This window comes from Schistocerca gregaria, chromosome 4 (assembly GCF_023897955.1).
Source record: "Schistocerca gregaria isolate iqSchGreg1 chromosome 4, iqSchGreg1.2, whole genome shotgun sequence".
Taxonomy (NCBI): domain Eukaryota; kingdom Metazoa; phylum Arthropoda; class Insecta; order Orthoptera; family Acrididae; genus Schistocerca; species Schistocerca gregaria.
Window position 1 is genome coordinate 431,309,636 of NC_064923.1, and position 24,476 is coordinate 431,334,111.

A 24,476-nucleotide genomic window follows, 5' to 3' on the forward strand; every position below is an offset into this window, starting at 1 on the left:
TAATGTTTATATTATGCTAAATTATAGTTTTCTGAGGTTGTTATACGTCATTGTTTTCAAAATTGGTGATGTTAGCCTTAGTATCATAAACTGAAACATTTCGGGCCTTTACAATTTGTAAAGTTTCGTTAACTCAGCCAGCAAGTAAACAGTGGTAAGTCCGAGTTAACTCGTATTAAGTGCTGCAGGTGAACAACGTAAAGTTCCCGTAGGCGTATTTTTAAAAATAACGATTTGGATAGAATTAACGATTTTAAACGTATGTCGTTACTCTAGAAATCTCTGAAAACAATGAGACTTACACAATTGAGCAGAATCAGACAGCTTTAGGTCATTTAGCGAATTTAATATGGCGCTCAGAGAGAGAATTTTTGATTTCATTGAGTAAGCGTATAATCTACCAAAATTAAAATTATCTTTTTGCGAGTTGTATCTTCTGTTTCATTATTACACCACAGAACAACGCTCAAATGGCACTGAAATTATGAAATACGGGGTGTTCAAAAAGTCTCTCCGCAGTGCCGTATGATTGTTAGCCGCGAGTGCCGTGTACCGCAGTGAATGTAACGAAATAGAGATCAGTGAAAAACAAGTTATTAATTTATTTAATATTAATTTTTACTGAAACAGTGGAATGTTGGGAGAGTCCGCTTGAAGGGAAGTAACCCAGGCAGGGGAACAATCATACGGCACTCCGGAGAGACTTTTTGAACTCCCCGTAATAGCATATTGCGTGCAGCAGCCTCACGCACAATTTCACAGTTCACACAAAATTTAAAAACCTCAGGGACAGTAACTACACTGACAGTATTTTGGGAAAATAATCTTGCAGTCTGAAGTATTCCTAACAGAAGTTGAACATAAATATGCGAAGTAACTGCGGCAGATAGAAACACACACGCAAAAAAGGCGTCTGTCGTCTTCTATTTACTGGGAAGAAAACTTAAAAAATAGAGGGGAGGACAGCATGGATGGAAATCCGTCAGCAGAGTGTAAGTCTAAATGAGCGCAGGGCCAGGGCCAGGGCTGGCCCAAGTTCGTGTTCTCTTAGGTGCCGTTCCAGTCCCGAAAAGAAATTTCCTGCCGGTTGTTAAAGTATGCGTAACTCGACATTTGCCCATGCCGAAGCACTGGAAGAGTGCTAATAAAGAAAACTTACTCATTCCATTCGAAGCTACAATGACAAAGATTAGTTCTTGTTTGTTTCAAGGTTCCTCCTGTAAGAATGAAGTTATCGTTCAGTAACTGTAAGAAATTTTGCCGATTTCTTCTGAAAATGTTTTGTAAGAAAAATGCATACATTAGTTTCTTTCACTCTTAAATGTTGTTCGGGATCCTTAACTTTTACATCACTGGAACCGTTTCGGCTTAATAAAGTTAAGTGGTTTTTCTTTCTTGTAGACTTAATGACGTATTACTTTTTTTTTAAATTGACTATTCAGTATATTTCTTATTACTGGTCTTTCAAAACTACTTTTACAAATTTTAGGGACAGGTTGTTTACATAAAACAAGAAAAAAGTTTCTATAAACGTATGTCCGAAAATTCTTCATCTTCGAGTCATTAATGAAAGTTTACTGGTAAAGTGCCTGGAGCACATCAACGCACAAACTCTCATAATAAATGCTCAAAATCCCCTGCTCTTGCTTCAAAACACGCATGCATTCGTCGAATCCCGGACTGTCGCAAATATTCCATGCGACGTCGATGAAGAGTTTCGGGATCCGATTGGTCTGCTGCGTAGATAAATGGTTTGAGGTACCTCCGGAGATAAAATTCAAAGGATTGAGACCGGAGGAACGTACAGTCAAGGAATTGGTCTTGGTCTACGCATCCATCTGTGATTGTGGATACCACCCAGTGCATCTCGCACACTGAAATATGGTGGAGCTCCATCATACATAAACCATATGTTTCTTGATGAGATTGAAAACATCCGTTTCAGTTCTGACTTTGTTGTATGTTTCGGCAAAATTGTGTTCTCATCTTCAAATGCACTGTAACGTCCGCATGTCCTACAGTGTAATCTGATCTCTACGGTATGCAACCAGCTCGCAGCTGTTTTGTGAAAAAAAATCACATTTTCTTGCTATTTGCAAAGGCACATCTTGTGGTAGGTCTTGGAGGGTGTTCCGAGTACCTACAATTCCAGCCCACACATTAATCGTAAAACTGATGCTGCTGTCCAGTGTACGCTGTAGCATGAGGATTACAATCGGCCAATAGGTGTAGGTTGTGCAGATTTATTGTCATGTCTTTTCAAACGTTGTTTCGACCGTAAACAAAGCTGAAGTGACTAACAATGGATTGGTAGTTTGTGAAACAAATAATCGGAAATAATTCTCCCGTGGTGGGTGATCGGCAGATACATAGCTCTGCACACATTGGTGACGGTACGGATACATGAGTTGCTCGTGAAGTATCCCCCATGCTGAACTTGGAGGTGGACGACACGTCAGCGCTAATACCTGGCTCTCCTTCAACAGCCAGTACAGAGCGCTCTTCAAGGTCAGGCTTACGAGCAACACGTGGTCGTCTCGATCAATAGTCTTCGGTGCTGCGGGTTCTATCTCAGCAACGTGACGATAAACAGCACCGAAGATTGGATGACTCGGCTGTCTTCGGTATGAAAACACCGACTGATACAGACCTGCTGCCTCGTGTCCATTACCATTCGCACCGCTGTACATAAAAACCGTGTCTGCCAGCTCACGAAATGAATATCCTGCCATGTTTGAACGGTGCGCTGTCAGTTAACGCACTGTCTGTAGTACAAGTACACATTAGACACCTTGAACGGCCGCTCCCGCCGGAGGTTCGAGTCCTTCCTCGGGTGTGTGTGTGTGTGTGTGTGTGTGTGTGTGTGTGTGTGTGTGTCTGTGTCTGTGTGTTGTTCTTAGAATGTCATCGGTCCCTAGACTTACACGCTCAAGTAAGTGTGTGTAAGTCTAGGAACCGATGACCTCAGCAGTTTGGTCCCTTAGAAATTCACACACATTTTAACATTTTTGGACACCTTGAAGACAGACGAATATAAAAAAGTTCCCTTGGCAACACACCACCACCTAATGTACAATGAGTCAAACGGGTACACAGATAAGTAAAGTTGTTGGGTTGTACCTGAAACGCCATTAACGTCAACTCTAAAACGAACAGTGACCCAACTCAAAAATGCAAAACTTAAGAAAAATCGGGCTAATGGAAACTTAGCTATATTGAAACAGTGTAAGCTTCCTTTAAATTTCAAGTACCTGTCGTTGGCAATAAATTCCAATACTTATTTCATGTATGTCGGGGCACTTTACACGTATTTTCGTATTTTTCAGTTAGGCAAAAATAAAACTGCCCTTTTTCAACTTGGGTCACTTTTCTTGCCGGGGTAGGATAAGATTATATCAAGGCCGGCCACGGCGTGCAAACCGCATGCGATCCGGACGCGAGGGACGAGACTTGCCCTCCCTCGGCTTTGCTAGGTCCTTCCCAGAAGTACTTCGTGCAATGCGACATGTCATTTAGAATTGCGGTGTGGCAGTTTTGGATCGGCACAACTCTCTTCAGTAAGGCACGATCGTGGTGTCAACTCTGTTTACCCTTCGCTGTTTGTTCTTCGTATGATGGACGTTTACAGGTTCAGTGTCTGCGCAAAAGAGGCAGTGTAGAGATTTTTATAAATAAATGAGAATGACAGAGGAGACTGATGGGAACTCCCGATATATAGTATGCAGTCACATAATCTCTAAATTTGCTATCAAACGACATGGCAATACCATGCAAAAAGGAATTTTAACATTTAGTTGAAAATGGAAGAGCAAAAAAAAATACAACAATCGACAGACGCGATTCATCGTTCTCTACATCAAGAAGCATTCTCTGCTAAATTTACAGGCATGAAGCATGTGAAGAAATACGAATAGTAAAATTTCTGAAGTTGCACACATTATTTCACTATCAGTTGCGATAGTTTCCGATGTAACTGAACGAATAGTATGCAAACTTTACGTATTGCTGTAAACTATGTTGGTTAAGTTAAGACGCATCGTTGGAACTACACTCCTGGAAATGGAAAAGAGAACACATTGACACCGGTGTGTCAGACCCACCATACTTGCTCCGGACACTGCGAGAGGGCTGTACAAGCAATGATCACACGCACGGCCCAGCGGACACACCAGGAACCGCGGTGTTGGCCGTCGAATGGCGCTAGCTGCGCAGCACTTGTGCACCGCCGCCGTCAGTGTCAGCCAGTTTGCCGTGGCATACGGAGCTCCATCGCAGTCTTAACACTGGTAGCATGCCGCGACAGCGTGGACGTGAACCATATGTGCAGTTGACGGACTTTGAGCGAGGGCGTATAGTGGGCATGCGGGAGGCCGGGTGGACGTACCGCCGAATTGCTCAACACGTGGGGCGTGAGGTCTCCACAGTACATCGATGTTGTCGCCAGCGGTCGGCGGAAGGTGCACCGTAGGATCCTACGCAGTGCCGTAGGGGACCGCACCGCCACTTGCCAGCAAATTAGGGACACTGTTGCTCCTGGGGTATCGGCGAGGACCATTCGCAACCGTCTCCATGAAGCTGGGCTACGGTCCCGCACACCGTTAGGCCGTCTTCCGCTCACGCCCCAACATCGTGCAGCCCGCCTCCAGTGGTGTCGCGACAGGCGTGAATGGAGGGACGAATGGAGACGTGTCGTCTTCAGCGATGAGAGTCGCTTCTGCCTTGGTGTCAATGATGGTCGTATGCGTGATTGGCGCCGTCCAGGTGAGCGCCACAATCAGGACTGCATACGACCGAGGCACACAGGGCCAACACCCGGCATCATGGTGTGGGGAGCGATCTCCTACACTGGCCGTACACCTCTGGTGATCGTCGAGGGGACACTGAATAGTGTACGGTACATCCAAACCGTCATCGAACCCATCGTTCTACCATTCGTAGACCGGCAAGGGAACTTGCTGTTCCAACAGGACAATGCACGTCCGCATGTATCCCGTGCCACCCAACGTGCTCTAGAAGGTGTAAGTCAACTACCCTGGCCAGCAAGATCTCCGGATCTGTCCCCCATTGAGCATGTTTGGGACTGGATGAAGCGTCGTCTCACGCGGTCTGCACGTCCAGCACGAACGCTGGTCCAACTGAGGCGCCAGGTGGAAATGGCATGGCAAGCCGTTCCACAGGACTACATCCAGCATCTCTACGATCGTCTCCATGGGAGAATAGCAGCCTGCATTGCTGCGAATGGTGGATACACACTGTACTAGTGCCGACATTGTGCATGCTCTGTTGCCTGTGTCTATGTGCCTGTGATTCTGTCAGTGTGATCATGTGATGTATCTGACCCCAGGAATGTGTCAATAAAGTTTCCCCTTCCTGGGACAATGAATTCACGGTGTTCTCATTTCAATTTCCAGGAGTGTATTTTGAAAAAAGAAAGGCATTAGACAATGGCGAGAAGCCGTTAAAGGTAAGCAAGTTAAGAATCAATTCGGTTACACAGGGTCCAATGGTTGCCACGATGGAGAGTGCCTGTCATTTGTGTTCGATATTATCATCTTAACACTCTTAGATAAAGATAAATAGAACTCAAAGCTGCGAAGGAAACCGGAAAAAGGAAAGAAAAGTAAGAGATCTGTTCAAAAAACACCGGTACATTCGTAATTGCGAGACAATGATGCATTGTAGCGGAATGCGGTTGACGTCTCTGTACACGTATGTGTTAAAGTTTAACTGCCGTAAGTTACATTGTTGTATTTCTGTTAGTTATTGTTTGATGCTGTGTTGAGTAGAACGTTGTGTCGCAAAGCTTGACAATTTCAAGATGACATAGCTAGAGGAGCAACGCGTCTGCATTAAATTTTGCGTGAAACTCAGGATTACGTTTACAGAGAGACGCCAAATGATGAGTGCGTAAGCCGTACTCGGTGTTACGAATCGTTCATACCGTTTAAAAATGGCCGGACGGAAGTTCGATGACCCTCGTTTAGAGCTTCCGACGACGCTCATGTCAGGAATGTAAACGAAGCTGTGCGTGGCAGTCAAAGACTGACTGCCCAAAAGGTTGCAAAAGAATGTAACATTTCAACTGGATCGTGTCTCGAAATCCTCACAGCACCTTGGGATCCATCGTGTTGCCGCCAAGTTCGTCCCACGGCTCGTGAGTCAAGACCAGCAAGACCTTCGCCCAGCAATCTGTAGAGAGCCTTTGGATCGCGCAAATGAGAATGGGATGTTCCTTAAGAGAATCATGAGCGGTGATAAGGCGAGGGCCCACGCGTATTATGTAGGTGTACGGTTTATGGTGTTGAGACCAGGGTTCAATCTTCAAAATGGGTCGGGAAAGGTTCTGCAAGAGCAAAAAAAAGCTCGTCAGAGCAGGTCACACGTCAAAGCCACGCTGCTAGTTTTCTTTGACTTTCAAGGATTAGTTTATCCATCGTGAATTCGTGTCACAGGGACAAACTGTTAACCCATGTTACTATCGGGACGTGTTGCGACGCCTGCAAGAATATATTAGAAGGAAACGACATGACGTGTGGCGAGGCAATTCATAGCTTTTGCACCGAGATAACGCACACACACATTCGTCCCTGTTGGTGCGTGAGTATTGCACAAGAAACTAAGTTACTATTCTGCCTCATCCTCCATACTCGCCGAACGTGGCCCCTGTGGTCTTCTTTTTTATTTACAAAGCTGAAACCCCCGTTGAAAGGACGAAGATTTGCAACAATAGATCAGTTACAAGAAAATTCGCAGGCGGCGCTTTGCACGATCCAGCAAGAGGCTTAGCAAGACTGCTTCCGGAACTAGAAACGGCCTTGGTGGCGGTGTGTCAATTGCGGAGGAAAGTATTTCGAAGGAGACCATGCACAGTAAGTGAAAGATAAGCACAGAAAAATTTTGTGGTAAAAGTTCCGGAATTTTTTGAACAGACCTCGTATATATATGATCAACATCAGGGGCAGTTTGAGCAAATAACAACGCAGGGTGACATTCCACGAATTGAAACCTTCACTACATTGGAAAGTGGATGGGCATAAGGAAAACCGAGGAGGTAGGCATGAATGAGAGAATAAATAAAATAATTTTTTGCAAATATCTACAATAAGAAATCACTATCAATGGAACAGAGATGTTGACGATACCAGACCGTTGTAAGACTAGATGTTCTGTGTGCATCAGAAAGACAAAGCTTGAAGTGCAAAACTGGACAGTGCTTTAAAACAATGTACGGAATACAGAAGAATGACGAACTTCATAACATAGTAGTAAAGGTGACAGATACCATCAAGAAAAGAAGATTGGTTTCCTTCGGCCATACATTTCACATGATTGCAGCACGCTGACAAAACTTGACACGTTTGACGGAAAGACCTGGTTGCTGTTCAGGGGCCAAAAATATATTTAAACGGAAAGTAATTGACTGAATATGACATCAAGACTGTCAACTGCCAACCATTGACAGAGGATAGTAGAAATGTCGCACAGGTGAAGAAAGACAGGCAGACCTTGCTCTGAACTGAAATAAACCCAATACAGCGGTAAAAAGAGAAGAAATAATAGAATGCTGTTGACTAATTGCCACGTAATTTGTGTTTGATCCTCACGCTTCGCGCTTGAAAGTCAGACGTTCGGTTACTTCCTCCGAGGTTCGATATTGAGCCATAATGCCATTACTGCTGCACGCTAGAACGGAAACGGAAGTGTGTATGAGGATACGATTTACGTGCCAAAAGAAGGCGCCGATGAGTCGAATGAGAGAAGTGAGACGGAGGTGCAGTGCTGCGGCGGCAGACGCGCGATAAGCAGAGGGCAGGTGGCGGGTGTTGCGCGCGAGTGCCGCCAGGCGGCTGGGGCCCGCCGCGCGCCGGCCAGTGCGAGCCCTGCCGGCGTCCAGATGGCCGCCGACGGCTCTGGTGAGTACGTGCGCCGCGCCTCCACCTGTTGCTGCCTGCACCTGTTGATCACGCACACGACGTGCAACTGCGTCGGCCAAGTCGTTTGGCAGTTCCTGTCGCACGATGAGCCTGACAGTCGAGCTACAATGCGGCAGAAGGCTTCGGGGAACTTCTATCTCGTGACTGCAGCTAGGAACGCCCTAAATAAATACGTCAAACTTTTTGCGGTGGAGAAGACCAACATCAAATGTTGACACAGTGTCAAAAAAAGTAACCACCTACATTAGGCGTAATTTCGCAACGTATTGGAGACACAGGTGCTAAGCTTAACGGAATAATTGCCAGGAGATAGTGTCACATTTCACATAATCTGACATCTTTTATATTTCCGAATTCCTCGCCAGCGAGACACTGTGTCATATTACTCCAGCTTCTGTTTGCCATTTTACCTCTTAAGCACCGCACAGCCCTCTCTGATGCTTGTATATACATAGATGCAGTTCTTCTCGAGGCACGGTTCAACCATTCATCCTAACAGTGCAAACACTGTACGGGGTCACTAAAGTTGGTGGCGGCACTGAGAGGGAACGAGAACAGGAGCTGATATACAAATACTATCGGAAGAAGAACATGAGTTATGAGACATGATGTTCTGTAGCGCTTAACACAAAACTCTAAAAGAAATGAATTCGTCCGTTAACGTACTAGCCTGCGAGAGAATTTGCCGGCAGGCTGTTCCTACACACCACACAATATGGAGATAACTTAGACCATATGCTTTCGAAATTGCTACTTACCCGCCTGCTTTCCATAAGCAGCTAAATAGTCACTTCTCGTGCCTGTGTGAGTCAATACAGTGAGACAAACCGCGTATATTGAGAGACACGTTCCCGGATTTCGCATGTATTCTCCTCGAGCTACTGTGTGTAACGGAGGGATTCATTACAATTCGCACTATCTAGTATTAATGGTTGCAACAAATTTTGTCTCCATTTATTTTTTGGAATAGAATCCTACATTCAGATATTTCATCTTTTCTCCGTACATTGTTTTACTATTTGAAGGAAGGTCACAACTTGTGCATTTTATGCTTTTAGACACAGTATCTGAAAAATACGTAAATGGACGCTTGCAAGTGTCAAAAATCTTCGTGTCCTTCCATACGAAGTCAAAGCGACGCGAGTCGAACCAAAATGCTTCCGAAATATTTTCAAACAATCTGATAGTCAACATATTCGAACATTTAAGGCACCAGATAGCAAAAAATTAACTGTAGAAAAATTCCCTATAACAGCGGACAAACGAAATAAGCCTTTATCTGAGTTATAAAGAACTAACTTTTGATTGTGTGTGTGTGTGTGTGTGTGTGTGTGTGTGTGTGTGTGTGTGTGTGTGTGTGTGAAAGCACATCATTCGGTCAAAGAGTTTTCGAATGACGCAAGATACGGTTACGTAACAACTGTTGCGGAAATCGGGGATTGCACATAATTCGTATCAATAAAAAGACCTTTTCCAGAGCGTGCGAATCAGGAAGTTTCACAGTCTTTTAGTGGATTATAATTGCAATAGAAGCAGCACCTGATACGGAGTGGGACGCAGCGGCACAGACGCAAAGCTAGGACACACGATTTTGGGGGAATTGGTGTGAGCGCACTGTGGCTGCGTGCGGCTGGCGGCACGGCAGAAGCGCGTCACTCACCCCGCCGCGACCGGCGTCGCTCGCCGCTCGCCTCTCGCCTCTTGACCTGCGGCGCGGGATCTCCAGCGTCGCGTCCGTCTGGGCAGAGTGTCGGGCCACAACTGCGTGCTGGCGGCGCGCACCACGCTGACACACATCCCCCGTATTGACTGCAGGATTTCCTGCGGGGCTCAATAGCAATCGGCAATGCCGGTCGGATGCTGGCCGTCCGGCCGGACGGAGCGGCTGCCGCTGCTGCTGCCGGCGGCGCCTAATGAGAGGAAACGCCGCGACAATGACGCTTCCGTCGCGCCGCGGAAGTGTCGCAGCAGCAGCAGGAGCCGGCACGGGAAGCCGGCCCCGGTCCCGGACGCCACCCCGGGCAGCCGCCGCTGCGCTGCTGCTACTGCTGTCAGTCGCTCGCCGTGTCTACGGGCGCGAGTGCGGTTGTCGGTACCGAATACACGGTACAACCTCCTACATCGCAAGGTTGCAGCCGAGACTGGCTCTCCCCCGTGGGACTGCGAGAACACCGGAATGAACCCTTCTGACAAGTGTACTCAATCAGTGTACCAAGGCGTGAGTGGGGAATACACTGTGATGGCCAATGTGTGTCTGGCTTCTATACTCCACAGGTGGACCAAATACAGGCTGGCCCGTGAGTGACTATAATCACGCCGAAATATATCCTTCTGCCGAGGATGCACCGTGGAAATGTAACGGGAAAATCGTAGTGTGCGTTGGACACTCCCCTCCCATCTCTAGCGATTAGGCACAAGGAACCGCTGTTCAAGCTCCCCGCCATCCTGTGTTTCCGAGTAGGCGTCCATACTCCGTCGACTACACGACCCAAGCTGCACTCTGAGCCAACAGGGAGGCTTCTTTCAACTCTTCGAGTACGCTAACTGGTGCCCCTGAATATGTGCCTCGTGTTACACGTAGAAGAGAGTAGTTCGTGAGTTTGTGATAAGGACACGTGAAAATTCCGTATTCGACGTGTGGACGCTCGTACATCAGCCTTGCATCAGGACATGGACTGAATGGAAATTATGCTACCTCGACAGCAACGTTGTCCGATGTGCTTATTCTCTGCAGACGTCACTAAAACTGAAAGTTCATTACGTATATTAGGAGCTCCACTACATGGCTACAATTTTTCACTGCTCCAGTCACTCAGTCACCATAACTTTCGCGAAGTGTTAATTGTTGTGTAACAAGGAAACTATGAGTGAATGAGTTTTTGTTGGTGATGACAGCAAGAAGGAAAACGGAGAAGCTCGGTGCCGCTACGTAGCCCACTCCTGGCGAGTAGCACCGAGGGTGTCACCCAGCAGGGCACGGCTCACCAACATGTACCTCAACTACACAACACATTGCACTCAATATCTCCATTTATTCCGCACTCTGCACTCAGTCTTCCGGTCAAGAATACTTCTGAAGAATTTTTCTTCTGCTACAAGGATTCGAATCGACTGCCTCCAGCTCCAGCTTCAACGCACAAGTCAAGTGGTCACGACTATGGCATGTGTTCGGAATAGGTGAAGTTTCTGCTGGCTATTATTTTGACTATTCATTGATATAGTTATGTAAGTAATGCTCTTGAGTAAATTTCTAGAACCTGTATTCAATGAATTTTGTTAAAGACTATTCTGCTGCCACTACCATATACCTCGCGTGGGGATCATGAGAAAGGAAAGAGCTAATGTTAGTACGAAGTGCCCTCCACAGTGCACTATGCCCTGGCTTGCGGCAGGTCTGTATACCTGTATGTTTTAAATAAAAATTTTCATACATAGTTCATGGGACAGTCAATACGTTCCTGCTTCCATGTCCTCCAAACAAACTTACTTAAGCCGTTACCGTAAATACCACTCTTGCGGTATCACCTTACCAATTTTGGGGCAGCTTGCTCGAATGATACATTTTCAGCATGAGCAAGGCTAGTATTCCTTCGGCACGGTACTAACGACCCGGTTGCAGTAGAGGAGCCACTAGCTACGTGCTAAGCCACTCTTCTCGCGGTTGTGTGGAATGACGTGCTCTTTCGGCTTTCACTTCAGTTAAGCATTCAGCAACGATAGTGGTAACCTATTCAACCTAGGCAGAAAAACGGTCTCCATAATTTTTCCGCTTCGATACTGTAGCATAAGATATCAGTGTGACATAATGGACGAGCTTTCAGCTCCTGTTAGAGTCCGAAGTTGCCATAGTACATGACAAGAAAACATTTTCATTTCGTTGCATAGTATCTGAACGGTTATCCTATCAGTACACATGACGGCTGTACGTAGAGAACAAAAGCAGCGTCTCCAGGTCAGATGACCTTGAGGCAGGTTAATAGCGCAGCCGTGCTCATACAAGGTGTTGTCGCCTTATAAAAGCTTTCCTGTCATTTGCATTATGTGGCAGCTCAATGTTTTTCACCAGTCTTCTGGTTCCATGTGGCCTGCCAATATTTCCTACCCTGCCTGTGCCATTCTCTTCGTTTCAGAGTATCATTTACACTCAACTTCCTCAATTATTTTGTTAAATATATTCCAGTCTGTTTCTTCCCTTAAAATTCTTCCCCGCTACAGCTCCACCTAGTGCCATGAAAATTATTCCCTGCTGTCTTAATACTTGGCCTAACATACTGTATGTTCTTCTAGTTAGTTCCTTTAGTCCAGAGGTCGCATCCTCCCATACCACATGTGAAACGCTCGATTACTTGTTTTCTTCCGCAGTCCATGGCCCACACTGACAGTGCTGTGCTCCAGACGTGCATCCTCGAAAATTTCTCTTACGAATTAAACCAGGTATCACATACAGTTTGACTTGTTTTGGTCAACAATGCTCTCTTTGCCTGTGCTAGTCTGATTATTATGTCTTCGTTTCTTCGTCCGTTATGGGTTGTTTTGCTTCCAAGATACAGAATTCTTTCCTTTCGTCTACTATATGCTCCCCATTTTGAAGTTTGTCTCTGATCATCTCATTTGTGCTACTCCTCTTTAACATGAATTAACTTATGCTCGATATGTACTGATCCCACGGAATCGTCTAATAAATCGAGAAAGTGCAGGAATTCCATCCTTTGTAAGCTTGAAAACAATTAACGTGTCCAGAGCGTTATTCGAAACAAGCTGAGTAACAGATATTGCCCCTATATGTATTTATTCCAATCTTATGTTCGTCTGTCTCCTCCTTCCCCTCTCTCTGTCCGTCTCCTCTTTCGCCCTCTCTCACTCCACGTTATCACACGAATAGAACTCTGATAGTTCTTACTTCCTCAATATTTCTTTCCATATCGTAACTAATGCGTGTTCTAACTTTAGTTGAAATCGTTCCAGGGATCCAGGATGAGCTGATTACTCGTGACTTCTCCCGCCTGTGCATATGTAAAATATAACACATTTCAGAGATAAAGGTGAAATACGTGTAAAAATACGTCCATCAAATTTCTCTCTGCAATTTTATTTTCAGGCAGCTCAATGTGTATGGCGTCGTATCTCGTGAAATATTGTGTTGTATAACGGTATATTTTTTAGAAACATTCTAGTTTAATTTACGGACCGCAGTATCTGACGTCATATCTTCTGAACTGTGCGTCGTAAAATGATACAATTTTGATGGTACATTCAGTGGTAAATGTGAGAACTGTCTGCAAAATGTGTCGCGAATACTGTTAGTAAAATTAAAACGCCGTGGTTCATGCAGCATCTTTACTGCACTAACAGTGAAAATGCAGAAAGCGATAAACTTTTTTCCTTTCCTCATTGTGTAGGAGCCGTCGCCGAGGAAAAGTTTTGTAAATGTTTGCAATTATTTGTAAAGTGCACTGAGTGCCCCCATTCTCAAGTACTGGACGACTAATGTGCGGGTAGCCGCGCTTCATGGGCTGTACTGCTTTTCCACTCCACCCAACACCTTTGATATACAGTGTGGTCAGAAAATGTCTGAAACGCTTGTAGGTATGTTGCAGAGAAGGTCGTACTGAGATATGAATGTTACAAAAAAGAAAAAAATCGATACGTTGCGCCGTTTCCGAGCTATTTAGCATTGAAGTTAGCCAAACGGATCGTCGCGCGCGTAAATTAAAGTTTCAGCTAACGAGTCAAGGCACTCGTTGGGCAACCCCGCCCCTGGCAGGCCGCTTGAATGCGAGCGCGCGACGCCCGATTGGCTAAATTCTATGCTAAGTAACGCTGAAACGGGGCAACGAATCGAATTCCTTTCTTAACATTTATGTCTCAGTACAACCTGCCCTGTAACACCCCTACAAGCATTTCACACATTTTTTGACCACCCTGTACAAATTGTACAAATTGTACAAATTGTACTTACCCACATAGCGATTCTTTCCAGGCAGGAAGTGATCCACGTGTACCAAGTTTAGTCGAAATCGGTGCAGTGTTTAGGAGATGATGTGGAACATTCATATATACGTACATCCATTTTTATAATATGTATGCACGCGCGCTCGTGTGTGTGTGTGTGTGTGTGTGTGTGTGTGTGTGTGTGTGTGTGAGAGAGAGAGAGAGAGAGAGAGAGAGAGAGAGAGAGAGAGAGAGAGAGAGAGCACTTAAAAGAAGTGCTAAGAACACGTCACAGAAGGTTGTAAGATGTTACGAAAAGATTGCATTGTGAAAGTTGGTTACATCTATGGACGTCTGCGAGTATTTGGGGCATAAGAGTAGAAGGTAACCCTGAAGGCCTTGCGGGGACATGTTGAGTGACCTGGTGGCGTGGCTCGTTGTGTTGCAGAGGTGGAGAAGGAGCGGTCGCTGGGCACGGCGCCGGCCGGCCTGTACGAGTCGGTGTGCGTGCCGGACCTGAGCGAGTACCTGGGCAACGCCGTCGCGGGCGGCGCGTACGGCGCCAACACTCCGCACGGCCAGCAGGCGGCCTTCCTACACGACGGTGAGTACACGGAGAGTACACTATCTATCTAAAGGATCCGGACTCTTGGGTATGTCCACTTATCGTCTTTAGGAGGACTTCGCCGCATATACTTCCAGAAGACGTCTCAATGTCTGTGGCGGAACGGCAGACAATTCTTCCGCAAGTGCTTCTTCTTCTTCCGTATCCGGATGCATCATTTATATCTTCCCTTCCCAGTAATTAGCAACGTAGGTTGCTTTGTCATTGACTTTCAAAATATCGTCGTTAGTGCATGCCATAGACATATCTGGGCAAATCAATAGGTGGTCCAAGTCCTGTAATGCTCCGCATTCACACCTATCGCTATCGCTGTAGCCCCACTTAAATAGGTTTACCCCAGTGCGCAGCCGGTTTAATGACCTCCAAGTTGTAAAAGGTAGTTGAAATCCTGCAAATCCCTCCTCAAGTAGTTCCATTGTGGAGTGTGGCACCATTTCTTCCCAAAGAGATAGCCGCCTTGCGACAGACTTGGTGGCGAGCTCTTCAGTAGTTTCAATGAAACTCCTGCGAGATTTCAGACGGACACGTTGTTTTCGGTGAATATGCATCGGGTGTCGAGGATCATTCTTTTGTTTTGATCTCTCCTAACTTTGATTACTGAACACTTTCAACATCGAACGGAATATTTCTTCCATTGAAGCCAAGCCAGTAGCTTGTGTTTGGACACCAAATAAGAAAAAGAAAATTCGAAATGTTTCCATGTTTAGTGTTCTCGTTTTGTTTTTCAGTGAGATACAGACCGGCTGGATAGGTCGAGTGTAATGTGACACTTATATTTCATTTAGTGGCAGAAGGTATGACAGTTTTTCGAGGTGGGTTGTTTTCCAGTGGAATATTCTGTAAGGTGCCGGAAAAAAGAACAATGACTTACATGTTGACTAGTCTGCTTCATGTATAGGACGAACTCGAACTCCATCAAAAAAAATTCGGAGGATGTATACTGAAATTTTTAAGTATTTTCGAATGAGGGACATATGGTGTCCTTAGACATATTTCAGGGTAACTGATTTCTTAATGCCGTTTAGCTTTGTAATTGTATTGCACTGGAAATGTCTGCATAATAGCGCAAAAGTAGTGTCTTTCTTGAAACAAACTTATTTGCTCACGATTCTTGCTGTTGACAACAGTAATGTCTGCGGCCGTGCATATAGTACTGATCAGATCACTCTCGGGTTATTTTTTTATTTTTAGTGGTGTTGGTTTACTTTAAGTGATACAACTCGTAATCAGTAGGCTAAACCTGTCCGTATTGCTATGTAGCGCTGATGGCGTACAGGTAACACTGCCGGAAAACAACCAAACCGTGGTCAGATCGGAGCACCACTGAGTGCAAGGTTGAGGACGAAGCATAAAGTGAACGGAAGTGTTGGCCACACCAAGTATCGTGAGTGAATGGAACTAGTCTGCAAATAACGCATGCATACCGCATAATGCCAACAGGTGACTGTAGGTATTATCAGTGTACTAAAGATACCAAGATAAAAGGGGACAAGAAATTGAACGAAATGCACTCACCCTGAAACAAGCCATCGGAGACCTCGCGTCCCTTATTCCGAGATACTGGAAAAAATATCCCTGAGCAGCTCATAAAATGTTGTCGGTGGAACTGGGCTTCACCCTGTAAATGTGGTTACCGAGAAGCGGCGACAGTTCTGGAATTCCGGTTTAGATTCATGCACTAGGATCTCGGTACAGAAGGGTTTAACACTGCCTTCCTCAAACATGTGAGCGAAGTGTCAATGTCACATCTGTACCGTGTTTAAGACTGTATCAGTGTATGTATTGGTGTCCCTATTCATGATTATGGGCCCGAATTGGTGTAAAATTAGATGCCAACAAAAGGCTCTCTGCGTTTGAAAAGAAAGAATAGGCCGCAGGTGTCAAAGAGGTTAATCACAGTCCCTGGTGCGTTTGTACTAAAAGAAGCTGAGTAAATGGTTGTTGACAAACTGCCTGTTGGCGTCTGTGTCTGGCTCTTCGGCTGACGTTTGTTTGATGATTTTTCTGGCTCTTCGCCAGCACGATTGGGCTGGCAGTCACAGCTTCGCCCTCCATTGCTGGTGGTAGACTGGCGTCGAGCTCGTGGCCACAAATTGTATGTACCTGCTGCACCAACGCCCAAGGGCTTCTCCGCGGTCATTTCCGCTGCGGTTCTCCCCTTGCTACTTGGTGGCAACAGTCGTTCGCTGCATCACGAGAATCCAGAATCGGTTCACCTTCAGGCTTTCGTTTCTCGTTGAAGCTGTTGTCATATTTGTGTATTTCTATAGCTTCCCTGAACAAGCGAGTGCGACAGCTCTTCTGTACAGCCAGAACATCCGTGTCGGCGAATTTTACTATGTGATGGGTATCACATAACGTGTCCTCCTTCACGGCTAATTTCTCCAGCTGCCCCATCCTGCAATGCCTCTTATGTTCGCTAATCCTAGTGTTGCTTGATCGTCAATTCATTCCAACATAGATTTTTCCGAAAGTCCAAGGTATGAGATATATTCCCGACATTGTGGGTGGATCCCTAGTCTCCTCTGCCGACCTGAGACTCTCTTCGATCTTCTTTGTCGGTTTAGGTCTTTATGCTGTGTTTCCGCAATATACGACCGTTTCTTTCCGCTATTGTGTGAATGTATTGCAGAAATGCCGTACCCGGCATTTCTTTTTACGGTGTGTCACTTCACCTGATGATTCTGTGAACTTCTTATGTAGACTAATTGGTGAAATACCCATTTCTCCTCAGACTGCTTTGCAGCTGCTGCATCTCGAGTGTTGCGGCTCACATATTCGTCTTGCTCGCGTTACGAGCGTATTAATCGTGCCTATTTCCTGCTCACGTGATGATTTGACAGTTGGTGCAGGTATCGGTCCGTATGTCTCGGTTTCCGATACACGCTGTCCCCCAGGTTTTCAACAGATCATGCGACCAGAGCATCTGGAAAGTGCAGCTATTGGTCCTTTTCCACCTCCGTGATAAATTTTACATGCTTGGAAACTGTTCAGGTGTTTTACGAAATCACCGAGCTGTTCCACACCATGGCTCCGCGCAGTGAAGGTATTGTCGACCTCATGTGCCTGTGCTTCGGGATGTTCCACGAAGAAGTTGGCCACCAATTGATTAAGTGGACTGCCCATCGCGACGCCTCGGAAGTGTTAGTAGAAGTTGCCCTTCCACATGAAATAATTCGTGGTGAGACGTACATGAGAGAGCTTGGTGACATCTTCCGGGAAAATGGAATAGATGCATTCCAAAAAGTAATGGAATGGCACCTGTGTAAACAAAGAAGCAACATCAAAGCTGCCAGGCTGTCGTTTGGTCATTGAGGCACAGGCGCTGGACTGGGGACCCCGTAAACCTAAGGTGTGCTATAGATACTGACCTTGCGTGGATCTGTGGTGAGGAACAGCTCGGTGACTTCCTAAGATACCTGAACAGCCTCCATGCACGTAAAATTTACCATGCAGTGGAAATGACCAACAGGTGCCCTTTCTAGGTGTTCTGTTCATGACATAGGGTGGAAACTTGGGACACAGAGTGCATCGGAAACACACACAGAGGGACCGATACCTGCAACAAACAGTTCAATCATCACCCGAACCAGAAAAGAGGCATGATTAATACGCTAGTAAAGCGAGAAAGACCAATATCTGCGCAACACCTCAGACACAAGATGCAAGAACTGGAAAGTGATATGAGGAGCAATGGGTACGTCACCAGTTAGTCTACATAAGTGTTGCAGAATCAAACAAGCGAACTAACGTTGTATCGTTAAAAAGATGTGTCGGGTACGGCCTTTCTGTCACACATTCGCAGGATAATGGGCAGAATAGGTCATATATTGCGCAAACACTGCTTAAAGAGTATTTATAAACAGACAAAGAAGATGATAGAGTGTCTCAGATCGGCAGAGGAGGAAAGGGACTCACTTTTAAAGTCGGGAATATGCGGAAGAGTGTGTATTGGAATGACTGGACGATCCATCAGCACAAAACTGCAGGCGCTGCAGGTGGGGGCAGGTGCAGAAATCGACGCCTTATGTCCGACACCGACCATACAGTAAAATTCACCGACACGCTGTAGAGATGAGATATATCCGCTTGTTCAGTGAAGCTATAGAAATACACAAACATAACAGAGAAGAAAGCCTTAAGCTGGACAGATCCTGGATTCCCGTGCTGCAGCGGACGACCGCTGTAGGTAGCAGGGGAAGAACAGCTCCGAATATGACCACGGAAAACCTCTTGGCTGTTGGAGTGCCAGGTATATGTGATCTGTGGCCGCGAGTCCACCACCAGTAATGGAGGGTGAAGCTTTGACAAAGGCCAGCCACTCGTGCTGACGAAACGTCAGAAAAAGTTTCCGTGAAACTTTGGTGGAAGAACCCGAGACAGTAGCCAACAGGAAGTCTGTTAACAAGCCTTAACAATATTGTAGACGGTTGTTTCTTTTGGGTTAGCGCGACCGGGGAGTGCGTGGTACAGTAGAGTAGGCCGAATATTGGGCATGAAGGAAGAGCAGTCTGGAGTGGAGCAGTAAGTGCAGCGGAGCGTGCCGTGCGCTGCCCGGCGTGCCGTGCGGGTAAGGCGCGGGCCGGCGAAAGTCTGCAGTCTGGCGCAGCCGCAGCCGCGGCCACCTCGCCGCCACGCATGCTCTTCACAGGTAGGCCCGCTATGTAGTGCGTGTAGCAGCTGCTCGCGCCCAGGCTCACCTCAGCCGCCTGCCGACACCGCAGATTAGTAGCTGAAAGCATGTGCCGCAGTCACTCTTAAGACGCTCTTCATATTAAGCGGTTGTCTACAGTTTTAGCCGATTCTCACCGACCAAATCACTGTACACGGAAGTTATCATCTAGTGGTGCGTCATGTTGATGAGTTACAGCTCATTTGTGATGCCTTAGGTCATCAGTCCCTTAGAACTTAAACTACTTAAACCTGACTAACCTAAGGGCATCACACACATCCATGCCCGAGGCAGGGTTCGAACCGGCGACTGTAGTGGTCGCGCGGTGCGAGACTGAAGCGCCTAGAACCGCTCGGCCACAACGGCCGGCTGTGATGCCTTATTTCTTAGGTGCATCCTCACATGTACTTTGAGAATTTTGTATCTTTTGGTAACTATTTAGTCAGTCAGACGTTGGCATACCGCTTCTTAAAATGATGGGAAGTTTAACTGGAAAATGTACATACAGCACGTCCATTAACCCTTTCGTTGGCGAGTCTGTGGTAGCAGTGCAGTTTCTGTGCGCGCCTTACGCTAGCCCTGGCTGTGCAGTGCTGGTCTCTTTCTGCCCGTCCCCTACCACTGGAAGCTGACCACAGACATAAAGGGGATCTCTTTCGCAGTCGTCATTGTCTTCTTCAGTATCGTCATCAGTTTAACTCCTGGAATTCGACCGCGGGCAACGTGAGGAACGATTTTCTCGGCCTTGAGATGCAGAAAGCCCCAGATGGACGATACTAACTATATCCTCGCTATGAGACCAAGAAATATTAAATTAATCCTCACTAAATTCATCCTCACTGTCACTATTCGACCTTTCACTTCCGCGCTTGCACATCTTCTAACTGCTTCGTAACACGCCTCTACACTGTAATCCCCCAAAATGTGCCTCAGACAAGTAATATTTGTGTGTGTATTCATGTTGCATTAAAACATCTTCTGGCGCTGTGACCGCTGCCGCATATAATCGTCGTTAGCACTGAGCCCGCGCAGGTTTTCGAAGTATATCTACGTCGCAACAAATAGTCCCAACTAATATTCTTCCGTAAAAAAAATACCAATTATCTGCTGTAAAATGGCTAGCACAGTGAACTACCCACCCACCATGTACGGCACAATTCTTCTTCCGTTAGTCCCTTTCGAAGTATTTAAAGTGCGAAATCACATTCAATAACTGTTCAACATGAATGTCCTCTCATGTGCATTTAGTATTTTAGTGTTCTTCGTTTAAATTTCTGATATGATTTATGCTATTTGTGCCTGTGATAATAGACTGCATCATTCTCCAAGTCTGCATGTCACCTCTACTATCTTTCGCCATTCTCTCTCCAGTACGTAAAGTATCACGTGTTGTTGCGTTCCGCTCATGGTGCAGATGGTTATCTTTCCTGGTAGCCCGTAGTTTCTCCTGTTATTAAGGCTTGGAATTGTTCCTCGTATTTTTCTTTTTTTGTGTGTGTAATGTCTGTTGCTTACATGTAACGTGCAGCATTGCGTCATTGTAGCTAATCCGAAGAAAAGGATTTCTGATTATAGCGTACAAGTATCTCTATAACAATTCTGCCTTCTGCTTGTTTATTGAAATTTTATCAACCATGTTTCTCTGTGTTTCTTGAATTACTAGGCGATGACGTGTAGATTCGACCCGCTCGAATAGTATGATGCTCTGACCGCTTATTCCCGAAAATTCTTCGATAGACACACAAAGATCGATCTCGCGAGTCGTACTTAAGACCAGTGGTCTGCAGAACTGCTCTCCTGGTTCTTTTATTCCGTGCCATATTGATAGTGCCCAGTCTGCGATCAAATCTCTTCAGAAACAGCTTAATGGAATACATGAACTGCGGGGAACATTCATTTAGTTCAAGTATACCTTTGCTATTACCATTGTTTCTGAAAGAATGTTTTGTGATATAAACCACTGCTCAGGATTACGCAAAGGCTTCGTTGGTAAAATAGGTTCAAAACTGTTATTACATGTTAGGAAGAACACACAAGATAGAATTTAGCTCAAGACTCATCTATGTCACTGATTTTGGGATCAACTGTAATGTAATTCTTAGTGTTTACACTGTTTCCTTGTCGGCAACAAGCAGTTTCCGTCTCCGTATGAAGGTCGATTGCGGCAGCTGTCATAGTTCGTCTCACGCCTCTTCGTACTCTTCTTTTGATAATTACATTGTTTTCACGAAACATTATCATTCGCAAATTGCCACCATTAGTTATATATCTTCCTCATATAACGTGCATCTCCAACTTGTAGCAACGGTCACTAGATGTTACCGGAAAATTCCTCTTGACCATGGCAAGTTTGATCTTCCATCGGAACGTAGTAAATACTATTTTGGCTACTCTTCTGCTACACACATTTAAATCAATAAAAAATGAAATCATTTATTTTTCTGTTTTTTTTGAGAAGATTCTGCCCATTTTGACATATAGTCTATAATATCAGCAAAATATTTTCTTATAATAAGTAATAACAGAGGCTCAATAAGGCATTTTAACAGAATGCAGCATTTTTGACTAACAAATATAAAAGTTCAGGCAGATTCTTCCGTGACACGCTGCTGATCGTTGCCGTCAGCAGATCTTTGCTTTTACTGTGGTGAACATTTCCCCCCCTCCCCCCCCCCCCTCCGCGCGCGCGCGTGTGTGTGTGTGTGTGTGTATCTCTAATTCACTCTATTCACAACGCACAACTGTCTCGCCAATCCCCTAGATACTTGCAGTGTTTGGAGCGAAGAGTTAATACCAGTTCCAGTTTCAGTCTCACGTGCCGGAAAAAGAGGAAAACCGTACATGTGACAAGTACGTTAGTCCAATCCAAAAGAGAGAAACGACGTTCATGTTCCAGTTTGTTTCGGTCTCCCCACTAAAAACCGGTTACACCTGCTATGTAAATACATTCACTTAACGCAAGCCACCGGTTTACATTAAGAGTTCTGCTGGAACACTATATAGGTACTAGATCAATGTTTTAGTCGATATATTGTCCCACGTGTTGGCGCCCACTGTGGTGTCAGCGTGGGAATAAATTCATCGTCCGACAAAGTGACGAGCTTGTTTTTAATGTCGCTTGATCATCGAAACAGATTACGTTACTTGTCAGCAATTCCTCGACGTGGGCTTTACAAAACAATGCGTTCCCTGAAATAACATAACAAATTTCAGTCACGTTATTAATAATGAGCTCTTAAAGATTTGTATAGTTTTTGGAAACAAATTAAGCCGTAACTTTCGGAAGTGTTGCCTTTGTTGGATGTTGTAGACGTATACATTGAGTTTCTCGTAACAGTCGTCAGGTGAGTTTTCTCTGGTATTTCGGTATATATTTGCAATATAGTTTTTACAATGTGCTCATGGAGTCAGCTTAAACAATTACTGATCATCACGTTTTTTTTGGGACGCCCAGTGTCGACCGAAAACGCCGGTTTGCTTCCAGTTACAAACAAAATTACTTTTAAATCGACATGTTATGTGCCGATTCGATACAGCGGTCTCAAATTAGTGACGTGCGATATTCATTTTGCCGGTATGACTACAGCAGGGGCAGTAAAACACAAACAATGACAAGTACTATAACAGCGACTGAGCAGCGCTGCTGCATGGCTGCAGCAGACGGCGCGGGCCGTGGCGGTGCTGCTGGAGTACTGGTTATTTTCCGTCTTTTACTGTCCCTGTTAACACACATCGATAAAACATATATCCCACTAGACTGACAACTTATAAATTGCAAATACCTGCCGAAACAACACAGGAAATTCGCTTGGAACAAGAAAAATGCTGGAGTCACACGTGATCTTGGTCAATGTGTGTAGATGTTGAAAAACTGAGTCCTTGTGCTGTAACGGCTGCGTACAAGCAACCTGAATAATCTACTTTAGTTGCATGTGCAATATTATTTCCAGAGATTTTATTAAACCATCGCTCACTATTCCTATCAGACCAAATTATACTGAAGAGGTCTTCATTTGCCATGTGTCTATGTTAACACCAGGACTGCTTAAGCGTACCTGTTTCATCGCTCCCTTCCCTTTCCATATATACACACACACACACACACACACACACACACACACACACACACACACAAAAGCGGATTTTTTCGAAAACTGTGTGGCCACACACCTAGGGGTTCAAACTAGACCATAACCTCTGTCTTCTCATGTGGGCAAAGACATAAACGCCACATCGAGAAAAACGGTAACATTAATTTTATAGCTGCCGTTTATTGGCTCGTTAGAGATATTTACCTGAGCACAGGTAACACGGATCCCCTCCATCAACGTTCCGAGACGGCTCCTTGGGAACGCACGCCGGAAGCTCGAAAGGAGACTTTAGATTTTACTGCCAGGTCTCGTTTTTTCCTTTTATTGGCGCCGTAAACTACTGCTTACGAATAAAATCACTCGCTCATGTAAACCGGTTATATAATCTCATAGCAAGTAACTAACTTCCCTCAAGATATGACTCACTTGTTGCCTACAAATAAAAGGTGTAAAATTGTGTTGTGCAACCGATTTCAAGTTCACATGAAATTAATGCTTCACTTCTATTCCCGTAGAAATGAATGAGAGACAAAATTAACGATGGCGTGTTTAGAGTGGGCTTCATATCACGTATATATCTTTGATGCTGCCTAGGTCTTTGTTATAGTAGGTTCTCTTATTTTTCGAATACAGTACGCACTGGAAAGCATCCCTGCAAGTACAATACTAGTTTATTACTCGCAGGTTCAATACTTAAGTTGTATAATGCAACGAGCATTGTCACTCTGATTTTAAACAAACACGCAAACAAATGTTTCGCAAATATTAACAGTTCCTCTACCTATCGGAAGGTCACGCCCTGACAATGTCTGTTAACATACATATGGTTACCACGAGCGCTACCTACGGGCAGAACGCCGCGCTTGAATGTATTACAGCATTTTAGTTGAAAGTAAAACCCCAGTAGGGACATATTAGTCACCTGTGGAACAGTATAGTGAACATCCATCATGCTATGAATCACAATCGCGACCAACTGTCGTATCCACATCATAACATTAAGCGCAGAAGTCTTGCCAAAGAGAGTCGAACTGGAGTCAAGGTAATATCATACCGACATGAATCGGTTCCAGTTGACAGGTAGTGTGGAAGACTTAGAGGCCGTCTACATTCTATGTTCCACAGGTCTACAGGGTGATTGATATCTACGACTTTGAGTCAAAGAAGCCGTGGGCTGAGCGCTCGAAAATTTAATTTTGTGCGAAGAGGATCTCCATTCGTAA

At 45.3% G+C, this 24,476-nt stretch overlaps 1 protein-coding gene across 5 annotated transcripts in view; it reads left to right on the forward strand.

Annotated features, from left to right (window-relative positions):
• LOC126268147 (ETS-like protein pointed) overlaps window positions 1-24,476 on the forward strand; it is a 739,728-nt gene that overhangs the window by 659,176 nt on the left and 56,076 nt on the right. For all 5 annotated transcript variants that reach the window (XM_049973680.1, XM_049973679.1, XM_049973681.1 and 2 more), the window contains one exon: window positions 14,314-14,469. In XM_049973680.1, the coding sequence (XP_049829637.1) occupies window positions 14,314-14,469 (156 nt within the window). The remainder of the gene's footprint in view (window positions 1-14,313; window positions 14,470-24,476) is intronic.